Source organism: Aulonocara sp. 'chitande type north' Nkhata Bay, linkage group LG7, assembly GCF_057382095.1.
Source record: "Aulonocara sp. 'chitande type north' Nkhata Bay isolate Kocher_YH1m ecotype deep benthic linkage group LG7, A_spYH_male_GT1.1, whole genome shotgun sequence".
Taxonomy (NCBI): Eukaryota; Metazoa; Chordata; class Actinopteri; order Cichliformes; family Cichlidae; genus Aulonocara; species Aulonocara sp. 'chitande type north' Nkhata Bay.
Genome location: NC_141350.1, coordinates 64,773,148 through 64,798,885, shown reverse-complemented (window position 1 = coordinate 64,798,885; position 25,738 = coordinate 64,773,148). Strand labels below are relative to the sequence as shown.

General features: G+C 43.0%; 1 protein-coding gene across 1 annotated transcript in view; it reads left to right on the top strand.

Annotated features, from left to right (window-relative positions):
* The first annotated feature begins 1,537 nt into the window (after positions 1-1,537).
* sntb2 (syntrophin, beta 2) overlaps positions 1,538-25,738 on the top strand; it is a 36,684-nt gene continuing 12,483 nt past the window's right edge. The window contains exons 1-3 of the mRNA XM_086301954.1: positions 1,538-2,536; positions 20,034-20,256; positions 25,488-25,698. Coding sequence (XP_086158080.1) covers positions 1,807-2,536; positions 20,034-20,256; positions 25,488-25,698 — 1,164 coding nt within the window. The 5' untranslated portion in view covers positions 1,538-1,806. The remainder of the gene's footprint in view (positions 2,537-20,033; positions 20,257-25,487; positions 25,699-25,738) is intronic.

The following is a 25,738-nucleotide window of genomic DNA, read 5'->3' as shown; positions in this document are numbered from 1 at the left end:
GAAGCAACACTGTAAAGAAGAGTGGGCTGAAATCTCCCACAACCACGTGACAGACAGAAGTTATACGCAAAGTTATTTCTCCAAGTTATTAATGCTAAAGGTGAATCTATGAACTGTGAACGATGGCGCGTTTTTACAAGCTGCTTCTGACATTGTTTCTGGGGTAAATAAATAATGATATTGTGTAGTAAGTCATGTGTTGATGTTCTCCTGCAGTTGTAAGACCTGGTGGTGATTATTATTATTATTATTATTATTATTATCATTATTATTATTATTTAACATTTCCTGATATGCAAAATCTTAAAATTGTCAGTTGGTGTACTTTCTTCTAAATTTGGACTTAATTTGGCGCGTCACTGCAACTCCCTCTGGCTTCTGCTCCGCGGCTGCTGAGTGAGCCCTCATCTGGGACTCTCCTCAGCTCTTTCTGGGACAGTGGCGCGGCTGCCCCTCTGTTGGTCTTCCTTGGTCTCTTGTGTTCTGGGGGCCTCTGGATGTCTGGAGTTTTGATCTCCTCCACACCTGCTTCATGCCCTGGAGGATGGGGCTGTGCCCCCCCCACACCCTCTAGCAGATCATTACATGAAGGAACCTTTTAAAAAACAAAAAACAAGTGCGTCCATGCTCACAGGTGTACACACGGTTGATCACACCCACAAACTACACCCTTTTTGGCTCCTACCTCAAAGCACACTGTGTTCTGTTGATCTTATGTGCTGCACAATAATGTTTAATATTTAGTATTTACTGTCATATTCCCATATGTCATTGTGATGTTGTTTATTCTATTACTCTTGTTGTCTTCTGCTTGTTTTCTTTTTTCTTTCTCAGCAGGTGACCCAGGTGATTGATATATGCATTTTTTTTCTTTTTTTCTTCTTTTTTTTCTTTTTCTGCTCATTCTGTTGGTTTTTGTCTTTTGCCCTTCTCCCCCGTCCCTCTTCTCAGCTGTTTCTCTTTCCCTCTTTCTTTCTCCCCTTCTTTCCCCCAGTCAAGTCTGTCCCATGTTCAGTAAGTGAAAATAAAATAAACAATAAAAGGTGAATCAAATGGACCATTATGGCAAGGCTGGGATGGTCAATTTGGTAAAGTAAATCCGTTGGGCATCTTTCTTTGCCTTTAGACAACAATTCTGATGGCAAAAGAGCCAAACGGGACAGGCAAAAAAATAAAATAAAATAAAATAAAAATAAAAATAAAAAAATAAAAATAAAAATAAAAAAAATAAATTTGGACTTAATATGTAAATCGTTTTGACTTCAATTTGTTATGTTTTCACTTGGGGTCTTAATTGTGTGATTTATTTTTATGTTTTATATATTTTCTTTAAAGAAATATGATGAATTTTAATCTTAATTCCTTGCTTTTTCTTGTGGACTTTTGCCCTTTTTCTTTTATGTCAGTGTTTTTAGTCCATATTTTGAGCCTCGTCTTCTCTTTCTTGGTTTCCTGCACTGGCAGGAGCCGTCTACTCTGACCGCTTTTTTTATTTTGAAAGGGTTGACAGGAAGCTTTCTCGTTTCAGTCGCTCTAACTTCCAGTGGAAGTTGGACATCCTCAGAGCCTGAACTCAACAACAAGCTGGCACATCACAGCCAGTTGTGCTTTTCCTCTTCTCTCTCTGTGTTCTGGGAGTCCTTCTGTCTCCCCCCACCTCTGCCTGCAGTCACGGCGGGAGTGGGTGTGTCAATGCGGGCCCGTGGAGCCTAGTCGCTGCTTGTGCGCGCTCTGAAAAAGAGGAAAAAGTTGATGATGAGTTTAGTGTGAAAGCGGCCCGCCTCGGAGCAGGCTAACCGTCCCGGAATGGCAGTTTGGACCCGAGCAGACAAAAACGGACAGCTGGACCTTCTGCTCCGTGACCGCTGGATCCGAGTGACCGCCGAGCTCACCCGAGAAACGCTCACTTTGACGGCCGACGCGGAGGCAACCGGCCCCGGGACCAATCACTGGGACTACAGCAACTCTTCGGCGGGCCTGCGAAATGGCATGTCAAACGGAAACGACCCGGGAACAAGTCCCGGGAACCCCGGCCGCGGTCATTCCTCGGGTCAGGACCAACTCCAGAACCAGAGCCACGGGGGTCGGGGGCGCAGTGGCAGCCCGGGGCGCGGGGGGGTCAGTCGGGGTCAGTACGACGGCGGTTACAGCATGAACAGCCCTGGAAAGTACCCGAATAACGGCACTAACTCAGACTTCGGGAGCCCCGGCTCCAGCTACGGCAGCCCCGGGTCCAGTTTCGGGTCGAGACCAGGCGACTTCCACGTCAGCCTGGACGGGTCTTCGGAAGCTGTGCGCAAAGTCCGGGTTGTCAAACAGGAGTCTGGCGGGCTGGGGATCAGCATTAAGGGGGGGCGCGAGAACAGGATGCCCATCCTCATCTCAAAGATCTTCCCGGGGCTCGCCGCAGACCAGAGCCGGGCTCTCCGGGTGGGCGACGCGATCCTGTCGGTGAACGGCAACGACCTCCGGGAGGCAACGCACGACCAGGCGGTCCAGGCGCTCAAGAAGGCAGGCAAAGAAGTCACGCTGGAGGGTAAGTTGGCCCACGCGAGAGCGGGGATTTGAAAGGGCCGAGATTAGAGTCCTGTGGTCAGGCTGCACACCTCTATCACATCTCCAGGAACTTTCACAGGTTTCAGTTCAGCTCCGGGTCTTCGTATTCCAGCACGTGTTCGAAAGGTGAGCGCAGTTTCCATACTTGGATTAATAGCTTCAAACCATTTGTGGAAACACGTCACATGTTGGAGCACGCAAGTAAAAAGAAAACTGCACAAGTCGCCAGTTACACAGCAGGACTGAGTTTTAAAAAAGCACTTCTGGAGTAATACTTTTAATTTAATCTGCACACCACATCGCTCCCTCATGGCACTGCGTGGTGCAGAGTGCCATAAACTCTTTTTGGATCGCTCCACACACGTCCTGTGGGTTTGTAACTTTCACCACACATAATTGTTTGCATAACACATTATAATATAGACATAAACACACACAATCCCAGTTGATCTATGACTAGGAGGCGTGGAGGAGGAGGAGGCTGTGGAGGAGCAGGGCTTAAGTAATATCAACAGAACAGAGAGTCTTTGATTAGTGTAAACAGGAATGTAACCACAGCTGTGGTCACAGTCAGAGTTGGATACATTGTACTCTGTGTCTGAACAGTTGTGGATTACTAAAGGATGAGAAGTCAGAGTAAACACGAGCAGAGATTTGTCTGTGGTTGAAGGTGCTGGTCGGCAGAAAGTGATAAACAGACTTGATCTATATTATTATTGTAATGTATCTGCCTTACAATGTAAACTGGCTTAAGTCGACTGCTGTTGCGATTTAGCGATATAAAAATACAATTAAAAATAAATCAATATTCTATCTCATATGAATGAAAAAATGCATAAATGTAAAGTCTCACAAAGTGCACACACGTCCTCAAATTGGAACACTGAGGAATTTCTCAGTCTAATTCCTTTTTTCCACATTTAAAATGTGGAAAACAGGAATAAGGCATTTTCTTTCTCATGCCTTGAGAAAGAAAATGACTAAAACACCATCTGCACCTGTACGAACATGTTATCTCTGCACACGTGTCAGTTAGAAAAGAAAAGGCAAGTACTAGAAATAAAATTTCGTGCACCTAAAATAAATACAAAGCTATAATGTATAGGTCAATTTTGATAGATTTGGAAAAAGGTAAGTAATGTGATGAATAAAATTATGGCAAAATAAATTAAAGGGTAGAAAAAATAAACTATGTATACATATATTAAAAATAAATATATATTTGTAGAAGTTTGAATTAAAACATAAAACGTGCGTGGATTTTTGGTTTGTCTTAGAAATTTAAATATTTGCATGTACTGTACTTTGCAAAAGTCTTGAGCCACCGTTCAGTTCTTTGTGTTTTGCTGGGAAAATAGGAAATACATGCAAACATGCACAGTAACACAGTCTATAAGGCTGTGTTATACAATCCTAACAAGCTTGAAAGTCACCATTTTGTGTGACCACCTTTATTTTTCAGCACAGCCTGAACTCTCAGCCAAGCTTTCTTGTAATTTCTTTAAGTAGTCTTCAGGAATAGTTCTCCAGGGGTCTCGAAGGACATTCAAAGTCTTCTTTGGATGTTTGCTTCCTTTTGATTCTTCCGTTCTCCGTTAAGATGATACCACATTGGTTGCCATGCTGAAAAATGAAGCCGTTACCAATCAAATGCCTTCCAGGTCATATTGAATGGTTCTTCAAAATTTGACAATGCTTTTTTCTTTTCAGCTGAAGGGTGTGATGCATCGTTTGGGTGCTGTGATAAGTGTTTGCAGGAAGTTATCCCCTATTTCTTTAAGAACATCTGGTGTAAATTGTTTTTTAGAACTACCACTTCTTCTTTTGTCCTTCACTTGTCCAGTTTCTTCAAAATCTTTGAGAACAGACTGCACACCATGTTGAGCTATACCAAGTTTTCAGCTTGTAGCTCTTTGGGAATCACCTCGTTGGTGCAAAAGTAAAATTTTATGCGTGTCAGACTGTTATCTTGAAATGTTTTTCATAGAGTCAACTAAACAAATGTCACCAAACGATATGGTTTGTGACGAATGACAAAGTGTCTAAACATACTATTTCAAATTAGTTCTGTGCTAAATAATCTCCCATGTCATTATTCTATCCACAGTTTACTAGGGATGGGTACCGGTGTCCGGCATAAACGGTAGTAACCAGACCGAAAAGCAGCGCACATTTCGGTGCTTTCTTTTCCTGAGATGTCATACACTTTGGATTCTAGCCAATCATTTTACCTTTGCAATCGTAGTAGGCGGGTCCAGGTACGTACGTTCTTTTAGAGCAAAGCTACAGATTAAAAATGCCCAAGGCGAAGCGGTCAAAAGTCTGGCTGTACTTCACAGCAAAAGATGCAAACTCAGCAGCCTGCAACAAGTGCTTTAAGGTGATACTGTGATACTGTGCAAAGGAGGTAACTCCTCGAATCTGATGAAACACCTGGCGACGTATAGCATTTTGTTAAAAGCCGAGAAATGCACCGTATTTGATAGCTTGCTGCGAGACCTCACACCGTGCACATCTACTGCGGGTGTGGTGTCTGTAATCGGACGCAGAGTTAGCAACATCCCCCAAAAACCGGAGGAGTACAGTCCTGGCCCCTAGCCCTGCCAGTGTAGCAGAAATGATGATGATGGCAGCAGCAGCCGTTCTTCTCTGAGTGAGTCGCTTAATGTTGTTCGTGTGTAATTTACGTTGAGTAGGCTAACCACGTTATTACATTAATGCATGTAAGGTGAACTAGCAAACATCATCATAGCTACATGCGGCTGTCTTCTTGTTTGATGGCAGATACTCCCTTCATCCTGGCCAAAAAGGCTAAAATGACCAAAGAAAAAGTGGAAAACAGCTAAACATGAGAGGTTTTTGGACAAAGTTTGTTTTTGTTTTTTTTGTTTTTTTTCTCCCATTGATTAAGCACTGCTTCCAGCCAAGAGTGATGCCATAAATCCCCTCTAGCTGCAGAAAAGGCTAACATTGTTATCTTTTTACAAAAAAACCAGCTAAACATGAGAGGTTTTTGTACAAATTGTGTGTTCTCCATTCTTTAAGCACCGGTTTGAGCACCGTTTAAGCACTGGCACCGTTTCAAAAGTACCGGTTTGGTACTGGTATCGGATAAAACCTAAATGATACCCATCCCTACAGTTTACATACTTTATGTAATTTAATAGGCTGTTATTTTTATTTATATAGTGCACCAGAACAAAAAAAAATGTTTTTATTAAAAAAAAATGGTCTGAACCAGTTTCAAACTGCTCTGGCTTTGACTCAAAAGACTGTGTATTGTGACGTGCTGACCGCTGTGTCAGAATTAGAGAGAATTATCAGCTAACACTACAGCTCTGAGCAGCTTTTGTGTCTTTAATCTTTAATGCTTGTTTTAGATTGACAGCCCATTTGGTGTGTTCACTCGTCAGCCTCTGGCAGACAGCCAAAGGCTATAGAAGCTGCACAGCCAGATGTTTCTCCAAGTAGTAGGTGGAGACCAAAACAAAGCTAAAAGAAGAGTAAATGACATTCATTTACATTTGGCGGTCTACTAGAACAATGACTTCAAAGGTGTTAGGCTGCTAGGTGTATATTACGGCTGTGCAATTAATAGAAATGTTTATTCGGTTACAATCATGGCTTCCAGAAATTAAAAAAATGACATAAGCAGAACAAAACAATCACTGTGCAGGCTTCCTTTTCACAGGGGGGGGTCTCTTTTCGTTTTGTACTGCAAATCCAGCACACCCAAACTGACTTCCTAACAAGTTTTGGCAACAAGAGGAAGCACTTTAGTTTAGGAGTTAAGCGAGGATCAACAAATACAATTTCAACAAGCACACCAAAATTTTACATTACACTGATCTTAATATTGACCAAGATGATCGAGCTCATTGTCTTTACCATCAAAAAAAATATAGGGGTCAGGGAATCTTCAGCAGGGTGTCAAGAGAAACGAGAGTTGCATGTAAAATTCTTCTGGTAGTCATGTGACACACAACTCACATGATGTGTGATTTCTGCTATTTGAAAATGCGCTCCCAAGACCAGACTGCAGGAAATAGAAGCATAAACATAGGTATTTGAGTGCTTTCATGAAATATGGCATAAAATCACAATTTGGTTATAAAGAGGATCTAAAAATCATCATGGTGTAGATGGACACCACTAAAATAGTGTCCTCTGGTGCTGATAAGCTAACAAGGAATAAACACCTGTGGAGGAAAACCTAAAGCAGAGTTATTTTAACAAAGAAGTCCATGGTACTTGCAGTATTGGGAATCTAAATGGCTTTTAATTTGCAGCACGTCAAAACACGCAGATTTTGTGTCCAAGCGCTCATTGAAATTAAACTTCATTTACGTTTCAAACTAAGCGCCTAAAGGTGCTTCGAAGTTGCTCGACGCGCAGCAGCACTTGTAGTTTTCTTTTATTTTCGAATTTAATTAAGTTTGAAAACCGCACTTATTTAAAGACTAACTGGTGCCGTCTGATGTGGGAAACAGGTGGTTGAAAAGTTTTTGTATTTATAAGAATGCTTATCACACCTACAGTTCCACAAAAGGTAGGTCTGCTAAAGGTTAGGTGTGCAGACACGCTTTCCTAAAACCTACGCACTTTTCAGCAAGCCTGAACACCCACTAAACTCCAGATAAAAGAGCCTGAATGCACACTGTAGGTAAATGAGAGCTGAGTCAGTGAAACCAACTGACAGGAAATTAGTCTACAGCAATCATATTTGCCAGCTGCAATAGTCTTCAGTGACTCCTGGTTAGACTTCGTAAAACCTTAAAAACATAATTTGTGTAGATGGGGTTATGGTGTGGGCTGAGAATGTGTTGTTTACTGGCTCATTATGTGGCTCCACAGAGCTTCATTGAGATGCATTCAGAGCCTAAAAGTGCACTGACGTTGAACTGTTCAATCTTTAGAAAAAATGGAAAAAGAATGGATTGCTGGCCACAGAGCCCTTGGGATACGGAAACTTCAAGTTGGGAATGGCTAAATGCAGTGTTTAATGGTTTGGAATGAACGCCGGGTGAATACTGACGAGCAGTGATTGTAGGAACTGATCAATGAGTGACACATTTCCACTAAAGTCAGAATGAGGCCTGTTTTTAAGCTCTCCGTTGTGCCAAATAAAAGCTTAGGCGTCTTTGTGAATGTGGTATCGGGATTTTCTGGTAACACAGAAATAATTATCACTTCGAAACCTCTGGTGGAAACCAGCCTTTTGGATCTGATATCAACATAAAAAGCATTTGCAGTCACCCTCGGGTGCACACAGGAAGATGTGCCGGATGCATCTACAGTCCAGACTGAGAGGTCTTTTTCTAGGAATGTGTCAGCTGCCTGTCACTGTTTGCCAGTTTGACGGCAGTGAGCTGTGTTGTTTGTGGCTCTGCCGCTGCAGCAGTGAGCCAGAATGAGGCTCGAGTTTCCAGACTCTTTCTGCCATGTACACATTACACAAACCTCCAAAATGTTCAGACAATTAGCACGGGAGCCCCACATTCCTGACCTCCGCTCGCATGTTTTTATGTAGGGCAAAGGTCAAAACTGGTGGGTCCGGCTTGCATGATTCGTGCTGCTCCACATGTTCCACCACACTTTATGTAAGTTTTATCATCTGCACTACAGGGGAGGATGTCCAACTGCATCAATTAGTCAATCAATGAGTAGTTAAATGATCATTTGGGCAATTTTTAAACAAAAATGCAGCACATTTAATGGCTTCCGGTTCTTCAAACATATGGATTTGATGCTTTTCTTTGAACTCTAATGGTTTTGTGTTTTAGACTTACTTTTTAGACAAAATAAGACATCTGATGTAAAACACAAAGTAATTATAACAGAACTATTCTCAATGACAGGAACTTATAGTTGAAGTGGCAATAGCAACCATGGCATTTATTTAACTGTACAAAGTATGCCATCCATCCATTTTTCCACTTATCCAGATTAGGCGGCCTTTCCCAGCCATCATAGGACAGGTAACCAGACTATCACAGGACTCTTGGGCTGTTCTTCTTGGAAAAATCTTGTTTGGTTACTTAGTAACCCCAGCATCCATGATGGAGAAGCTGATGGGACATCCACACAACACCTTAACATGAACTCAGTATACGCTTTCGGACACTCTTTTTGGATCACACTAAATATTTTGTCATTTTTTAGCATTCTAAGTGTCAGAATTGAGGATTATCCAGGGTGTACTCATGAGCGGCATCTTCACAGTCAGATCCATCCCTCACTTGCCACACCTGGTTTCAAAACACCAAGCTGGCAACAGTGCAAACATTCAGCTTGTGGCTTCAAAACATGACTTGACAAACCTGTGGGTGGTGTCACAGTGGCTACATCCACTTTTTATAGTTTTTTTCAGACACTCTTTTTCTACTCTTGGATCTGTGACATCATAGACAGCAGATATGCCTGGTATGGTCTTATGCTGCTGTAGCCCAAGGCTCAATGTGATATGGGTTCAGAGATGCCCTTCGGCATACCTTGATTGTAATGTGGTTATCTCAGTTACTATCTTCCCATTCTCCTCCAATGCCTGACATCAAAAAGATATTTTCACCCAGAGAACTGGCACTCGCTGGATATTTTTCTCTTTTTTTGACCATTCTCTGTAAACCTCAGAGATGCTTGTGGTGGGAAAGCTCAGGAGATCAGCAGTTTCTAAAACTTTCAGATCGGCCTGTCTGACACCAACAACCATGCCACATTCAACGTCTTTTAAAGCAATTCTTCTTCCCCATTCTGATGCTCAGTTTGTCTTGGCCATGTCTGCATGCCTAAATGCATTGAGTCGGTGCCATGCAATATGTGTGCTGTTGATCTGTTGAACGAGTGTTCCTAATAAAGCTCTAGACTACTTGTTCGTTTCTGAGTTTTTGGAAATTCTACTTTGCTTGCATTATTGAGGTCTAAGTGGATCGCAGTGAATTGGACTCCACTGTCACTGAAAATATTAAAGCTTTGTAAAGTAGAATTTATGGAAGAATTTACATTAAATCCTAAGCATCCTGCTTTTTCTTGCACTGTAGTAACACAGGCTGCGTGTGAGTACGAGTTGAGGCCATTTGCTGCACGAGGTTGAATTCACCCTCCAAGGCCACACAGGTAGGGAGGTCTCGATAAGCACACTGAAGTTGCCTGACCTTTTAATGCATGACATACATAATCCAGATATGACACGCTGCTGATTAATCCCCCTCCCCTCAGCAGCTGACTGGAAGACACAACATCCCGTATGTCCAAATGATTAGTTGAAGCTTGCTGCAGCAGCCCTTTCTATCTTATTGGGTTAGCCTTCTGCTCGGTGGAAGGAGACACGAGATGAGCCTTTTGTGAGTAATTGAATGGAATAAAAAAAAAACAGACACAAAGGGCATTGATAAAACGGGGACAGCCTTGATGAGGAACGGTTCTTTTCTTTTCAGCCGACGGTGCGTTTACTGTCCTCACGGGGTGCGATCTGCCACGGAGCATGAGTCTGCACTGCCTGAAATAGGCCACCGCCACTTTCTCAGCTCTGAACTCTGTTGCCTTTGATACCAATCTGAGGATAAGTCTCTGGTTTCCAGCTGCCAAGGGAATTATAAATGACCTTAAAATGAAATTAGGAAGACATGTTTGTATTAGCACTGACAGAGCGACATTGTAAGACATGTTTGCGGCCCCTCACCCTTCCAAGACCCCCAGAGTGACACTAAATTACTACGCATAGGGCAGACATGGTTTCTATCTCTTTGTAGTCGTTTTGCATTTATTTGTGTTTAATTTGTGTCCCTGTTTCTAGATGTTCTGTTTAGCATCCTTTTGAGTCTCACCAAGTGTTTTGGGTGCATTTGGATTGTATTATTTTGAGTCTTTGCAGGTGTTCTGAGTTTATTTGCAGCTCTTTGAATCTCTTTATAGTTGTTTCAAGTCACTTTGTAGCGATTTGTTTCTTTTTGCAATTGATCAGAGTTTGTAGTTGTTCAGTCTTTGTTTCTTTGTTGTTGTTTAGTGTATTTGTTTTGCATTAATTTGCTTTAAAGTCTATTCTCTTGGCTGTGCAACAACCTGAACCTCTTGGTAACCACTTTTGATTGCAACTACTGATTTGTGTTTTTTGATATACATACATGTAAGTCCCAACTTGGTCCCATTCAATTGTGAACTGGTAGCAGACTGACTAAGTCTTAACATCTCTTTATTGCAAAGCCCCTTAGAAGATAATGTGGTTGCGAGTGATCACAGACATGTCTCCGTCTTCAGAGCAGCCATTTGAGCAGCAATAGGCTCCCAAGTGACACACGGCCACAGTAACTTTGGTCATGCTGCAGCGTGACTGTGGCATTAGGACATAAGAGAGCAGCATTTGGTCTGAATACTGAATGCTGAGCTTCTAACCATAAGCTCTGGTGTGTCTGGTCTCATTGCCCTGCCATTGTGGTTTTCATGCAATTACATCTGCTTTGACAGGCGTTCAATTTTTAGAAAGGTTGGACTTTTTTTTTCTCATGTGTGACTGACTTGCATAGCCTAATGCTCCACTACACCAGAAAGCATCCTGCTTGTCCTCTGTAAGAACCTACTACAGCTAAACCAGCATCACTCTGTGCCCCGCTGCAGCAATGACAGGTAGACATTTGTAATCTTTAGTAGTCGCAAACAATGGTGAATGTGATTATTTTTGTCCATAATCTGCTTTATCCTTGGTAGAAAGTTGACACAGATAAAAATACACTTTCATGCCATACACTGAATGCACTGACCTTTGGGTATGCCAAATAAATTGGAAAACCATTTATAGATAAAATGCCTTAATGGAATGTATTTTGGGATAATCCAGTGTGTTAAATATCCTGCGAATCACGTGATGGATAACACTGCTTTAAAAGAAAAATGCTGTAAATCCAGCATTAGCATAAATTAGAGCTGGGCGATAGAACGATAACGATATGTATCGCGATATAACTTTTACTCGATAGAGAAATTAAGCTATCGCGATAGACCTCGCCGCTCTTGTCCTCTTAAAAAAAAAAAAAAAAAAAAAAGGTCAGGCAATCTAAATTAAGTAGCGCAGAGCTGAACCAATCACAGCCGCAGCGTCACGTCGCGTGACTTGTTACGTACAGCACAAGTGCCAAGCCGCACGTGTGTTTGTTTGGGAAGCAGCCAGCGGGTAATGGAGCCAGCGCGTAATGGAGGAAATGAGTGTGCCGACTAGAAAAATCAACCGAGCGTGACCGAAGAGAAAACAGATGATGGTTCCAATGCCGGAGAGATTGTCGAACGGAAGAGCCATAGAAGTTCCGTAGTGTGAAGGTATTTCGGCTATTTCAAGTCTGACAAAAAACAGAGTAGCGTGCACTGTAAATTGTGCCGAAAGCAAGTCTGGAAATACAATAAACTGGTGCATGAGTCACACTGTGCGCCACGTTATTGTTTCGGTGAAATGAATTTCTACAATACTGTTACTGTTAATTCTACTCTCTGCAGTGTTTAAATGCTTACATATACACACAGTTACTGTCCCTCCACACATACGACTCGGTTCTGCTTCTATGCCCCAGCTTTGTTTACTTTTTCCCACTGAGGCTTCTAGACTTCTGATTGGCCAACATTTCTGCACGGTTAGGAATCTAGCGCCACCTGCTGCTTTGGCATGTTCATAGCAGCGTTTTCCTTCATTTCTGCCTTTATGTGTGGACGGGATTATTTTTTAAAACGAAAACGGAAAATCTCCGTTTTCAAAAATACCCGTGTACGTGTGGACGTAGCCTCAGTCTCTGACTGGAAGCGCTAATTCGTCATTCGGCTTTTGTCAGACTAAAGTAACTGTTAAAACTGTTTGAAAAGCTAAGCTATACAACAAGGAGAGATTGAGAATTTCCTTTTAGTTCTCAGTTTATTTGATATTGACAAAAGTTAGTCAGTTTTGTCTGTTCTTCTGTAAAACAAACTAAGATTTATTTTTAGAATTAATATTTTGTTTCTAAGTGGAACTGACAATTTAGTAGTCTGTTTCGTTTGTTCTGTTTTGAAACTTAAACGCTTTAGCGGCTGCCTTTTGTGTAGTTTGCAATATTTGCCTTTATTTATCTGAAAAAGTCTCATGTTCCTTAAGTACATCTACCCTGTTGAACTTATTATGGGAAATAAATATTTAAATAAAAACAAGCTGCTGATTATTTCACATTTTACTTGTGAGCAACGGCACATTTAAATCTTACAAATATAGTTATTTGGCTTATATCGTGATAGATATCGTTATCGCCTGAAATGAAAAAAACATATCGTGATATGAAAAAATCTCATATCGCCCAGCTCTAGCATAAATGATTGCTGTGTACTGACAGCATTGCCTCCAATAGCTAAAGGCAACCTTAAATGTTAAAGCAGTACCTATCATCACTGTGGAAATGGCAAATTGAAATCAAAGACTCAAATGTTTAAAATAAACACTAATTCAAATGATTTATGATATAAAATATTTTTCTACTATAACATTTATTATGAGTTTGACTCTTTCATTGGCAAGAATGTGAGTAGGACATCAGCACTTTTGGGACTTTGTTGATATTACATTTTGGAACTCGCTCATCATGACTCTGTTTTTTTTTTTATATTTTACTTGGGGCGATTTGTTGGTCCTGACTTTGGGTATTTTGAGCCTGACTTGGAGTTTTTGGACTAAATTCGCGATGTGATTTGGGCTTTATAGTTCCCCAAGGACTAAACTTGTGACCTGTTGGTCTTGACTTCACTTTATTTAACTTTTGGTTTGATCATAGGTTTGAATGGCTCTTTGAACTGTTGGTTTTAACTGTTACTTGACGTGGCACTCTTTCGTATTAGCTGAAGTTTTGGCACTTTTGTAGTGGGAGTTGACTTGGAGCTTACTGGTTCTTAGCTTGATTTTTAAACTTGGATTGTACTCTGAATATACAACTTGACTTCATACTGTTGAGTTTTTGATGCTTTGAAAGAATACTTGCTCTTGACTTGTTTTTTGACTCTGGACTTGACCGTAGATTTAGCTACAATCTTGTTGGTATTGACTTGTTCTTTTAGCCCTTTGTACATAACCATCAGCAACTAGTTAAAAAATAGAATTATTCATACATGTTAGTGTAACTGCAGCTGTGTGTTCTGGAGACATGACTGCATGAGAACATCGTACACAGAAACACGCGTGTGCGCACACTCTTTGTTGGATCTGCTTTCTGACACATTGTTCTCATTATGTTTCTGGCAGAAACACTCGAGGGAAGAAATTGAGAGAGAGAGGGTGAAAAACTAGAGGTGGGACTGTGAAAGATGTGTGGAAAGAAGAATAAGATTGAGAAAGACTGAGGAAAACAGGACAGACAGAAAGGCAACTTAGCAGCGGAGTTTAGAGAGTAAGAGTGAGTGAGACAAAAGCGAGTGTGGAGAGGTTTGCTGGCCAAAACACAGGGGAATTTCTGGGCAGTTTGGGGGGAAAATCCAGAGGCTGGGGTCTGACTGAGTGACTTGCTGCTCTGTAAGCTATTATTTCAGCCATACCATGAGATGATTACTTCTGTGTGTGTGTGTGTGTGTGGTAAAGAAGAGTAGTTCTCTGGTAGCTTTGTACCACAACTATTGCCACAACCAAATATGTGTCGAGTCAGACTCTTTCTCTTCTACATGTTATTTTTTCCCGTGCATCCTCTTTCCTTGCAGGCAGTGAGGTATGAAGAGAGGCAGATGAGCCAGACTCACGGGGATGTTGGTCGGCATCTCCGGGGAATTTCCTTCACACACGTTAGTGTAGAAACATACAGACGCACCGATACATGAACAGAGGCGAGAGTCCTCTGTGCATAGGCCTAATTAAAAGCAGAAGTGGAGCTGAGCGACAGGTCTACAGAACTAATGAGTTCATCCAACAGCACCGAAGCAGAGGCAGACAGCACTGAATCTGCCTGCCACGATAGAAAAGGAAGACAGTGTTTTATCACAAAGTTGCAGACTGTGAAGAGGAAGAGTGATTATTTCTGGCAGAAAAACGGAAGGAGGGGAAAATCTTTTTAACCAATCTATAACAGATACTTGGAAAACCCACCTGTCTCCGCCAAGAGTTTGTACTAGGTGGTCTTGACTTGGAACGTTGATTTAGGAGTTGCTGGTCTTTAATTGGTCTTGGCCATGGACTCTATATAAGGGGTGGAGGTAGCCAGGCTGACATCACCCATCGGTTAGTGAAGTCACAGAAGGTTCGAGCTGAGTGTTTTTGCAGTCACCATCTTAATATTTTGTAACTGGACTTGCAGAGGTGGTTCACGCGCGCATATTGCAGTGACCTGTTAAAAGCACCATAATTTACAACACAACATTATCAGGACTTGTAATGCACGAGCTTCCACATACACAGTGTGCTGCAGAAAGCTCTCAAAAGATCTCTGAATCTGCTGTCATGCCTCATGTTCAGCTGTATAGTGGATTGCATAATTAGTAGTTCAGAGAAATATGTATCTGCCAGTAGGCTACAGCCAAGAGTAACAATGTGGTGACATCGCAGCAGCTGGAAACTGCACAAGAGGTAAAGCTTGTTTGTGGCATCTCAGCTTTAAAGAGAGACAACAACCAGCGATGATGGCTACATCAAAGAGTGCAGCCACTGCAAGGCCTTTCATTTCGGCCAAAAACACACACACACACACACACACACACACACACACACACACACACACACACACACACACACACACACACACACAAGGAAAACTGAATAGAAGCAGATGTACAGTGGCCCACAGTGCCAATGTATTACACAACAGAGCATTCACAAGCTTCACTGCAGCCGGACAACAACTTAATTACACACAATGGAGATGGAGATCAGCATTTCAGGTCTATTCCATCGTCATCTATTCGTCCCTTAATATTTGCATGTTTTTCTTTTTAATTTCAAAAGTGCATGGAGATTAGAGCTGCAACCATTAGTCAAAACAGAATTAAACCACAACTATTTTGGGAATTTGCTGCTTAACTGAATATCTCCGGCTTTGGGAGAGATGGTTGGTCAAAACCAGCATTTTAAGGATGTTGGATTGGGTTCTGGAAAAATATGTGGGGCTTAATGTCTCTTTTTTTTGGATTAAACAAAAGTACAGATTAATTAAGACAAATTATTATTATTATCTATATAGTGGTTTGTTGCAGCTGAAACATAAGTATGGCTGGACTTTTCAACCTTGTTATTATATCTGTTAGTTCATAAGAGAATTATAATAGTTCTATCTCAGTTGCATTGCTATAATTTTGATCCTTTTTTCTGTCTGAGAGTGTATCAGATACTCTCAAGTTTATTCCAATATAAAAAATTGTTAAATTCCTGAAAACATTGGTTATCCTATCCCATCCTACCCTGTCCTGTTACGGCCAATGATCCATGCCCAACACAAGAAGTCTGTCAGAGTGGACTATCTTCAAGTATGACTTTTGGCCCCTGATTTAGTTTTGGATTTTTGGTCATTTGAGAAATTTTAGTCTCTTTTCAGCTTCGGTGTAATTTATGTCTTCTAAACATTTTGGCCGTAGCTGTTGCCATCTTTGTGTGAGGTTCCTGTGGGTAGAGAGTTCGGGTTTCAGGGTGTGTGCCAGCTATTACAAACCCAGCGGTCCGCCAGGCCTCTGCTTACGCACCATCAGCAACATCATTCGTTGCTGAATGGGAATGCCACATACATATACAGATGTAATATTTATATGGCATATGTCACTAAGTTCTTCAGTCGTTACCCCAGGAATCCACCGGGCACAGCTGCTCTATGCACTGCGTGGCTTAAATTAAAGGTCTATATTTCATGGAAGTTTTATCAAGCTGCAGGGACAGGCTAGGAGAACAGGAGGGCAGACACACCAATGAGAATCTGGTCAGATTTTTAAAATGGAGACCTCAAGCAGATTACACACTGTGGATCTAAAATGATTCTGATGGGGTTTTTTGTTGTTGTCGTTTTGTTTTTAAGCTGTGCTTAAGACAGAACAATTCACTGGGCTTCAGCTATCCTAATGTTATGCATTAGCATTTATTTAGTCTTTTTCTAATCTTACCGGACACTCAAAGGGCTTTAGACTACAAGCCTCATATCATACTGACTGTATAATACACTGATTTTTACCAAGGATGTCAGTAATTGTTATTGTTTGTTGTTCATGAAAACAAATAAAAACTCAAAAAAATAATTAATAAGGGAAAATGTATCTGATTTGCAGAAGCTGGCCATCAGACACCTTAAATCCACTGAAAAGATCAATATTTAGAAGTTCAAGAAAAGGAAAAATGTGTACAGATCTATTACGTGAACCTTGCTGGTTCTCATGCATAAAGAAGATAAAGATGAACCCTTTAACACAGAGCTGACATCATTGTGAAACACTCTGATATTGCAAAGGAAACATTTGCTTTCATGTCCCCCATTTTCTTTGTTTGTTTAAAGAGCCAAGAGCAAGATTTTTTTATTACTGACAGGGAAAATGGTCTCTACTGGTCCACAGTACCTTAAACAAATATTGATAAATGAAATGAACTGATCTGAAGGACACTTGAGATGCTCTGGTCTCGACTTGTTCTGGTCTCGTCTGGTCAACGTGTAGCCTGCAGTTCAGGTAGGCTGAGTTGACATGACTGACTCGGACAGTTGAAGATATTCTGCCTGTTCAGGATGAAAAGCTCTTTGGTGACTTTGCTGTGTGTTCTGATCAGATGTCGTCCAGTGTGTTTGGACACGTTTGGCTGAATCTGCGTTCATCCTGCTGCTTTGGTCTGGAGTGAAATCATTAATAAGAGTTAGTGTGCAAGTTCCATTGGCAGGAAGAAGCAGCACCATTTAATTGATGAGATGGGACTTTGGCTTATAAGATTTTCCTCCTCCCGTCACAGAGATCGATGGAGCTGGACGTGAATATTTGCTGTTTGTTGATTAGGTAGTGTCCACCGGTTCATTCTCTGTTGATTATCTGAGCCTGATTCATGGTGGCTGCAGTCTAAACAGAGATCCAGCACCTCCAGCTCTTCTGGGCTGAGACATGATCTCTCTGGTATGTCCTGGAGCCTTTTCTCTATTGGATATGCCTGAAACGCTTCACCTGGGACGATTCCAGGAGACATCGGGGTTAGATGATCAAACCTTCTGCACTGGCTCTGTTTGATGTGGATGAGAAGAGGCTACCAAATGACTGCGGTAGCAGCACCCAAAAAAAAAGCCAATTTCCACAGCTTGCATGCTTTCTGTCGCTGTCTACAGTTCAAGAAAGAAAGCTGCTGTTAGGAAACAGAGACGTTCACACAGACAATCACAGCCCGGTGATCCACAGTGAGATGTTCACATGCAGAGATATAAACATGCAGAACCACAAAGAGACCAGGGTCTGCTGACGGAAAATATCTTGGCTGAACATCTCTGCACCAAATCTGATTATTAGTGTGAGAGTGGGGCTTTGCAGCAGAGACATGCATTTCTCTAGAACTCTCACACATAAACACTGGCATTCAGGAATGCTTTCACACTCTCCTACTTAGTCCAAACCACTTAGGTTTGCAGAAATGGCCCCAGACCGTGTTGGTGTGGGTGGTGTGGTTAGGATGGCTGGTCTTTGCTCTTGCCTTAGCATTACTCCCCACTCCACCCTTCCCTCTGACTCATACGTGTAATGTACACAGTCACCGTGCAGCATGCTTTGCACCTACATATCAGTCAATCTGTATCTCACTGAGTGATTCAGGGTCACACACAGGCACTCTAGTGGTTTTCCACCTTCAAGCTTCCGGTACCCCACCACTCTGAAACATGCAGTTTCACTGACACTGTAAGATCATATCTGTGTTGTCATTTTATTTATTTATGTATTTATTTAGTTTGCAATAGCAGTGAGAGAAGCTGGACATTTTAGCCAGACGTCGAGAACAACTGAAACGACAACTTTAATGATTATTTATACACAGCTTTAGCTTTTTCTTGAATATTTTAAGTACTTATTCATTACTTTTAACTTTTTCATAATGCATCCATAAATTTCAGTCATGTATTGCTTTTTAATCTGCAGTCAAACTGTATAACTTATTATTTAAGGTCTTTTGTGTTTATTCTTCAACATTTAAATGCTTTTATTTGAATTTCAGCTGCCACATCCATTTTTTAGCCAGCTTATTTAAATATCTGTCATGCAGTTTTTGCTGCTCGTTTTCTCTTTCAGTTTCTTTTAAATTTAAATTTTTAACAACCCATATCTTTAAGCCCATCAACAGTTTATACTTTTAGATAACCAAGTCAGCTGATTACTCTTTACATTTCCTAAAAATCTGACTCATTTATAAAGTTTAAATCTTTGGATGCCTTTCTTAGATGATTGCTAAATAGGTTTACCAGCTTCTCACTGTCAGTGTGTACTGTTCAAGTATTAAAGCTGTCATGAATATTTATTCATACCTCAGTTCATAATTTTGAGCCATTGGATTCACATTCTCTTGAACCATTGTAGGTCTCTCTTGCGCATGCATACCTTCACAATCCTAATATCCTGGTCTACATTCAAGAATGACCTCACCTCCCGAGAGCCTCGTCTCAGGTTTCATGCAGAGCAGACCGACTCATTGTCCAACATACACTCCAGACTCTCTCTTTTAGCTCCCATACTCACTAATTTTGCACACAAATGGACTACGAGAGCATGCACAGGACTGAACACGGAGCAAATGTAGTGTTCATTCGCACAGGAGGATAAAACGGATGAAGAAGAATAAGTGAAGGCAAGGTGGGGGTGAGAAGGCGGCAAAAGTCCAAATTTGGAAAGTGAATCCATCACATCGGAGCAAAAGTGATTTTTATTACAAACAGCTGACCTCGAAGCCGTACGGCCGAGTCAGGTCCTGTTTTTCTAAGATAATTTCATGCAGGAGACCACTTTAAAGAATAAAGACGGCCTCTGGGTTCTCGGCCAAAATATGATGTTATTATGTTCAAAACATCAGGTTGGATATCAGGTTGGATAAATACAGGACCAAACCTGAGGCTGAAAGAAGTGCTCTCCACGCGTGTTTTCAGAAGCAGGTTAAAAGCTGACTTCTTTCAGAAAACATCCCAGAGATTCCTTATGGTTTGGGTTAAAGATGGCCACTCCAAATATCGCAACCAAGCATCTGTCTTATTTTAGCTTATTTTACATTCAGCTTCTCAAAAACAGCAACATGATTGGTTTATTCGATGATGAAAAAGAAGGGGTAAATGTCCATCTCATATATTTGATTTTCTCTTGATTAATGGTGCCACAGTTTGCACTAAGATCAAGATGAAATAAATAAAATATAAGTAAATAAAACTTAAAGCATAATTAAATCTACCTTAGATAACATAAAAATATAAATATGCTGAAATAATGTAATAAAAGGGTAAAAAAAAAATATAACAACTACGCAAAATAAAAACAACCTCATTGGTTGATGTGCTTCTTCTATTGTTACTCCACAGTGAAGTACATCCGTGAGGTTTCTCCACTGTTCAAGAAGCCATCCCTGGTGGCTGACCTGCCGTGGGACGGCGTCCGCCCACAGTCACCCAGCTACAGCGGCAGCGATGACTCAGGGTCGCCCAAACACAGCAGCAGCTCCTCCTCATCCAAAGACAGAAAGGTCATCAGTCTGAAGATGTGCTTCATCTGCAGAAACCTCACCATGCCAGACCTGGAGAACAGGTGTGTGTGTGTGTGAGGGAAATACCTGTGTATGTGGGAGGTTGGGTGTGGTTGGGTGTGTAATCGTTTTCAGTGCCTAACCTCTGTTCATTAGATTGGAATGTTTGTTTTATAAAGAGATAAAAAGCACGACAGACACACTCCTGTGTCTTTGTGAATATTTAAGTGAGCCTGCAATGCTTTTCCTTAGTTTTTGTCATATATTTAGCGAAAGGATTCACCACTGTTCAGATATATATCAACAGCGGCGAATGCTTTCACCAAACATGGCCAATGTTTCAAATAAGGAGACCTGTGTATATACAGAATGCTCCCAACACTGGCCAACAAGTTCTGTTTTTCTTTGTTGTGCTCCTGGGCCTGGTTAATGTCAAACAGAGGGCATTTCCTTTAGATGGTTATAGAAGGAGCTCAGCTCTCAGCACAGCGGCCTCCATCCACCTGCTCCGTGCGTCTCCGAATGCTTTCTACTCTGTTTGCAAATAGAAGGAAAGTGAAAAGTGAAGAAAAGTTCTAACTATGGATTTGCTGCAGTTTTGGCTGAGCTAATCCTAACACAGGGCTGTTCCATGTAATAAGGCCATTGTTGAGTCAGGTTGGGCAAGTTTAAAAACTAGAAGCCGCCAATATATGCATGCATGCAGTGCCCCACCCCTGACACTCTTTACTGTATCTACTGAATTGTAAGAAATACATGTGTAAAATTTCAGAATTAGTTCTGATAGCTGTCCTGTAATTATAAACCGTTTTATTTAATTCACATAAAGTATGGTTGGCAATGGGGGAGGTCTTATCAGTAAGAAAAGCTGTAAAATAGGGGAGGGTCTGTGCTGACGGACGTGGGTTACTGACCTGGTAGCCTGGCTGGCCCTGGGTGGGTCCGGGATGGGCGTGAGGTTCTGGGGGCGCTCCGTCTCTGGGCTGGGACCCGGACCGGGCCTCGGGGGCTTGGGTCCTGGTTGGTGTTTTGCCGGGGTTGTGGGCGGGTGGGTGCATGGGGGCCCAGCCCTGGAGCAGGGTGCCGCCGGTGCGTCGAGCCACCTGGGGGGCTCTTCAACTGGTGGGGGAGATTGTCACATCTTGCAGGAGCTTTCCTCTCCTCAGGAGCTCCCTCTGCAGGAGGGGGAGATACAGGAGAGGTGGAGGAAGATCTCAGCCTGGGTGTTTATTGTCTTATGTAGTCTGGAAGATGAGTGGATGGTGGGGTGGGTGCAGTTTTCTCTGTGGTGGGGTTGGGTGGACTGTCCCGGGCTCTGTGGGGCCGGGCGGCGCTGCTGCACTGGGCCCGGTCTGGATGGGCCTGGGCCCCCTTTCCCTGGCGGGTCGCGGAGTATGGGGGTGCCTACTGGGGTCAGCGGGGGAGCTGGCCCCAGGGAGGGGTCACTTGCCCCTCCCTTCCTTCCCTCCCCATCTCCAGCTGCCTCCCTCTTCCCACAACCACCCACACATGCAGGGCCTTGGAGTAGGGGTATGTCACCAGGGTGCAGAGGAGGCTACCCCCCCCCCCCCCCCCCCCCCTCTGTCCCCTTCTGGCTGCCTCTGCCTCAATTTTATCCCACAACTTAGACATTCACATTACTCACACTCTCATTACACATACATATAGGATCTTGGGGGTGGGCACGATACACGGAGTCCAAAGTACCATCAGGGTGTACACCCCACCCCTGGCATCGTTGCCCACCTCTCAATTTTAAATACACGTAGACATTGAGGGCTAGCAGGAGGGACTATGCGCTTACCTGCTGCTCTCTGGCAGGTAGCTCCATGCCCTCCTGGGTTTTAATTGCACCTTAGAACACAAATGCATCAACATTACAATGAGCGGGTGGAGGGAGGTTTGGAGTCTTCTCTCACCCCCGTTCTCTGCGACCTGCTGGAGCAGGGGGGGCTAGGAGGAGGAGTTGGCCGTCCGACTGCGGTCTGGAGTGTGGAGCCTTCCTGCTGCTGCGGAGTCGGGGCGGTCTGCCTCCCCCCACCGCAGGGAAAAGGGTAACACCACCTGGGTCTGGGTGCAGTTCCCCCCTCCAGGGGCGAGGGCACCTAGACCCGGTTTGTAGAGTACGCTTGGGGAGTGTGATCGTGTGTACAGCGTCTCTTTATGTCTGTCTCCACGTTGGTTGAGTGTGGAGTGAGTGCATATGAGAGCATGAGGGTGGGAATGGATGTTTGTGTCTGTGTGTGCCTGTATGTCTGTGTCTATATGTCAGGTTGGGTATCAGACGCCACCTCTCTGGGGACATCTCAGGCCCTCCAAGGTTTGGAGGCCTATCTCCACCCACCACCACTTCCCCTGCCAGTGGCGGACCCCCTCAGACATCGGTGCGTTGGTGGTTCTTTGTGTCCGGGGATGGGCGTCCAGGTACACACCGGCTCACTCCTTGGCGGCCGCTTATCGGGGCCTGGAGCCTGGGGCTCGCTCGGGCCACTTCGGAGGTGGGGTGCCCCCGGCCTCTCGGCCTGGGGCTCGGTCACTCAGGCACAGCTGGGGGCCGGCGGAGCTCACGGGCGCGTCACTGCAACTCCCCCTGGCTTCTGCTCCGCGGCTGCTGAGTGAGCCCTCATCTGGGACTCTCCTCAGCTCTTTCCGGGACAGTGGCGCAGCTGCCCCTCTGTTGGTCTTCCTTGGTCTCTTGTGTTCTGGGGGCCTCTGGATGTCTGGAGTTTTGATCTCATCCACACCTGCTTCACGCCCTGGAGGACGGGGCTGTGGCCCCCCCACACCCTCTAGCAGATTATTACATGAAGGAACCTTTTAAAAAAACAAAAAACAAGCGCGTCCATGCTCACAGGTGTACACACGGGTGATCACACCCACAAACTACACCCTTTTTGGCTCCTACCTCAAAGCACACTGTGTTCTGTTGATCTTATGTGCTGCACAATAATGTTTAACATTTAGTATTTACTGTCATATTCCCATATATCATTGTGATGTTGTTTATTCTATTACTCTTGTTCTCTTCTGCTTGCTTTCTTTTTTCTTTCTCAGCAGGTGATCCAGGTGATTGATATATGCATTTTTTTTCTCTGCCCGTTCTGTTGGTTTTTGTCTTTTGCCCTTCTCCCCCGTCCCTCTTCTCAGCTGTTTCTCTTTCCCTCTTTCTTTCTCCCCTTCTTTCCCCCAGTCAAGTCTGTCCCGTATTCAGTAAGTGAAAATAAAATAAACAATAAAAGGTGAATCAAATGGACCATTACGGCAAGGCTGGGATGGTCAGTTTGGTAAAGTAAATCCGTTGGGCATCTTTCTTTGCCTTTAGACAACAATTCTGATGGCAAAAGAGCCAAATGGGACAGGCCAAAAAAAAAAAAAAAAAAAAAGCTGTAAAATTAATGAGTTAAAAGTCCAGAATTTAGTCTTTGATGGGCCAATTATGGCTGCCCAACTGTTTGACAGCAACACTTGGGGATGAAGTTGTCATTATAAATGGGTAGGTGTCCTGCAGTGTGCAGCTACTTCAGCGCGGGCTCTGGGATAGCTCGTTAGTTCAGAAAGTTCTCGGACATGGGAACAAGACTTGCACACTGGCTGTTTGTTCTGCATGACTTAGCATCCACCGTATAGTGCCAGTTCTCTGTGTCGCTGCATTCACTATTCATGCTGATGAGAATCTCCCGTGTCTCTCTAGTGCAACGCAACAAAAACTGAGGAGAGACTCTTCCCCGGTGCTGTTCAGCAATTACAATAATAATTATTACCAGAGTTTAATTCCATAAAATTAGCGAAATAAAAAGTGACAAATCAAGTAATGGACTCACCTAATTGTCCAAGAAAGAATGCAGAAGTACAAATGTTTCTCTGTGTTTATCGCGCAATAAATAGGAGAATGGTGGAAAATGTCCAAGTAAAGCAGCACCTGCAGAAAAGGCCTATTCCCTTTAAGCCGGTGGGTTATAGTTTAAAAATTGCACCTTAAAAAACATGCCCAGATTCAGCCGGTTACAGCTGCAAATCTGCAGGGCGAATGAAAAACGTCTGGCTGTTTGGATAACAGACACTTGGGAGAAATTTGAAACACAATGAGCCTTCTTGGCCGCGTCACCAGGTCAGAGTGAGATCTGAAAACTGCCAAAGTAAAACCACACTGAGTCACTCACACTGATGTTATCGTAGCAGTTCTAAAAAGCTCTACCACTACAGCTCCAAAGCGTAACACAACGAGTGCTGCGTCCATTTGATTAGTTTGATATTTCAGAAGGACAGACAGGTCTGAGGAAATGGCACACAAGAGAGGCACTGAGGTATATGCACCTGTTACCAAATACTAAAGGGTATTAGCAATGATACAGCAATGATAGCTGATTGATTACAAAAGGATTTTAGAGGTTAATGTAGTATCACCTTTCACTAAACGGAGTCACCAAAATAAGTTAATAAAGCATTAAAAAAAAGTCAAATTCACAAGCGATATCTTCCAAAGAGGACTGTTATCTTCATCTGTCATTTATATTTGGTGGCAGCACAAACAGAACAGCGAGAACAAAGCAAAAACAGACATCCCCTTGATTAGGTATGAAAAGGAGGAACTGAGGCGGAGGTGCATTGCAAAGCAGCTTGCACATGTGCAGCTGTGCAGCAACGGTGGGCAGGCTATAAGAAAGTGCCCAACCAATGGGGGATGGCATTGAGATGCACTCATTCTCTGGGATTCCTGCTGATCTGTCACCTTCAGCCACATTATGATTCTGTTCAACGCTGTTTTTTAAGTTTGAACTATTCCTGCCACAAAGGTCTTAGCAGGCAAACATACAGGGGGAAGAATTATAATCTGAGTTTTAACAGTTAGTTTCCATAAAGATGATGCAAATCCTAATTGTTGCTCAGATAAACAGTGAGTCGCCCTTTTGCAAATCGAGTCTGCGGGAATCGATCGAAGCGTGTTTGTGAATATAACTGCTGAGTGGGTGGAATTTTATAGCGAGGAGTGAGCTGGATTTCTGAATCATCAGCTTGAAACACAAAACTAAGGAATGCCAGCTGCAGTTAAAAGCTCTAAACTGCAGCATGCAGCAGTTAAATGATTATTTACTGAGGAAATTAGATTTAACTTCATCATGAATAACCCACTAGAAGGTACTTGGTTTTAGTGGCTACCATCACTTCCTCCATTTCCAAACTGCACTATTCTTTTACGGCTCATTGTTAGGTAATTTTAAAGAAAGTGACCTTTAATCGTTATCATAATTATTGAAGTCTGATCTAGTTGATGATTCCCTTTTCTCTCATCCAGACTGTTAGAGCTCCATTCCCCAGACGGCCAGCACACGGTGGTGCTGCGATGTAAAGACGGCCCCACCGCCAACACCTGGTTCACTGCCATCCACACCAACATTGCCGCCCTGCTGCCACAGACATTGGCTCACATCAGCGCCTACCTGGGGGCCTCGACCTCAGCCTCCACACACCCCCATCTCAAACACATCGGCTGGCTGGCTGAACAGGTATTTTTACCTGCGTGCTGTACTGTACATGAGTTACTAC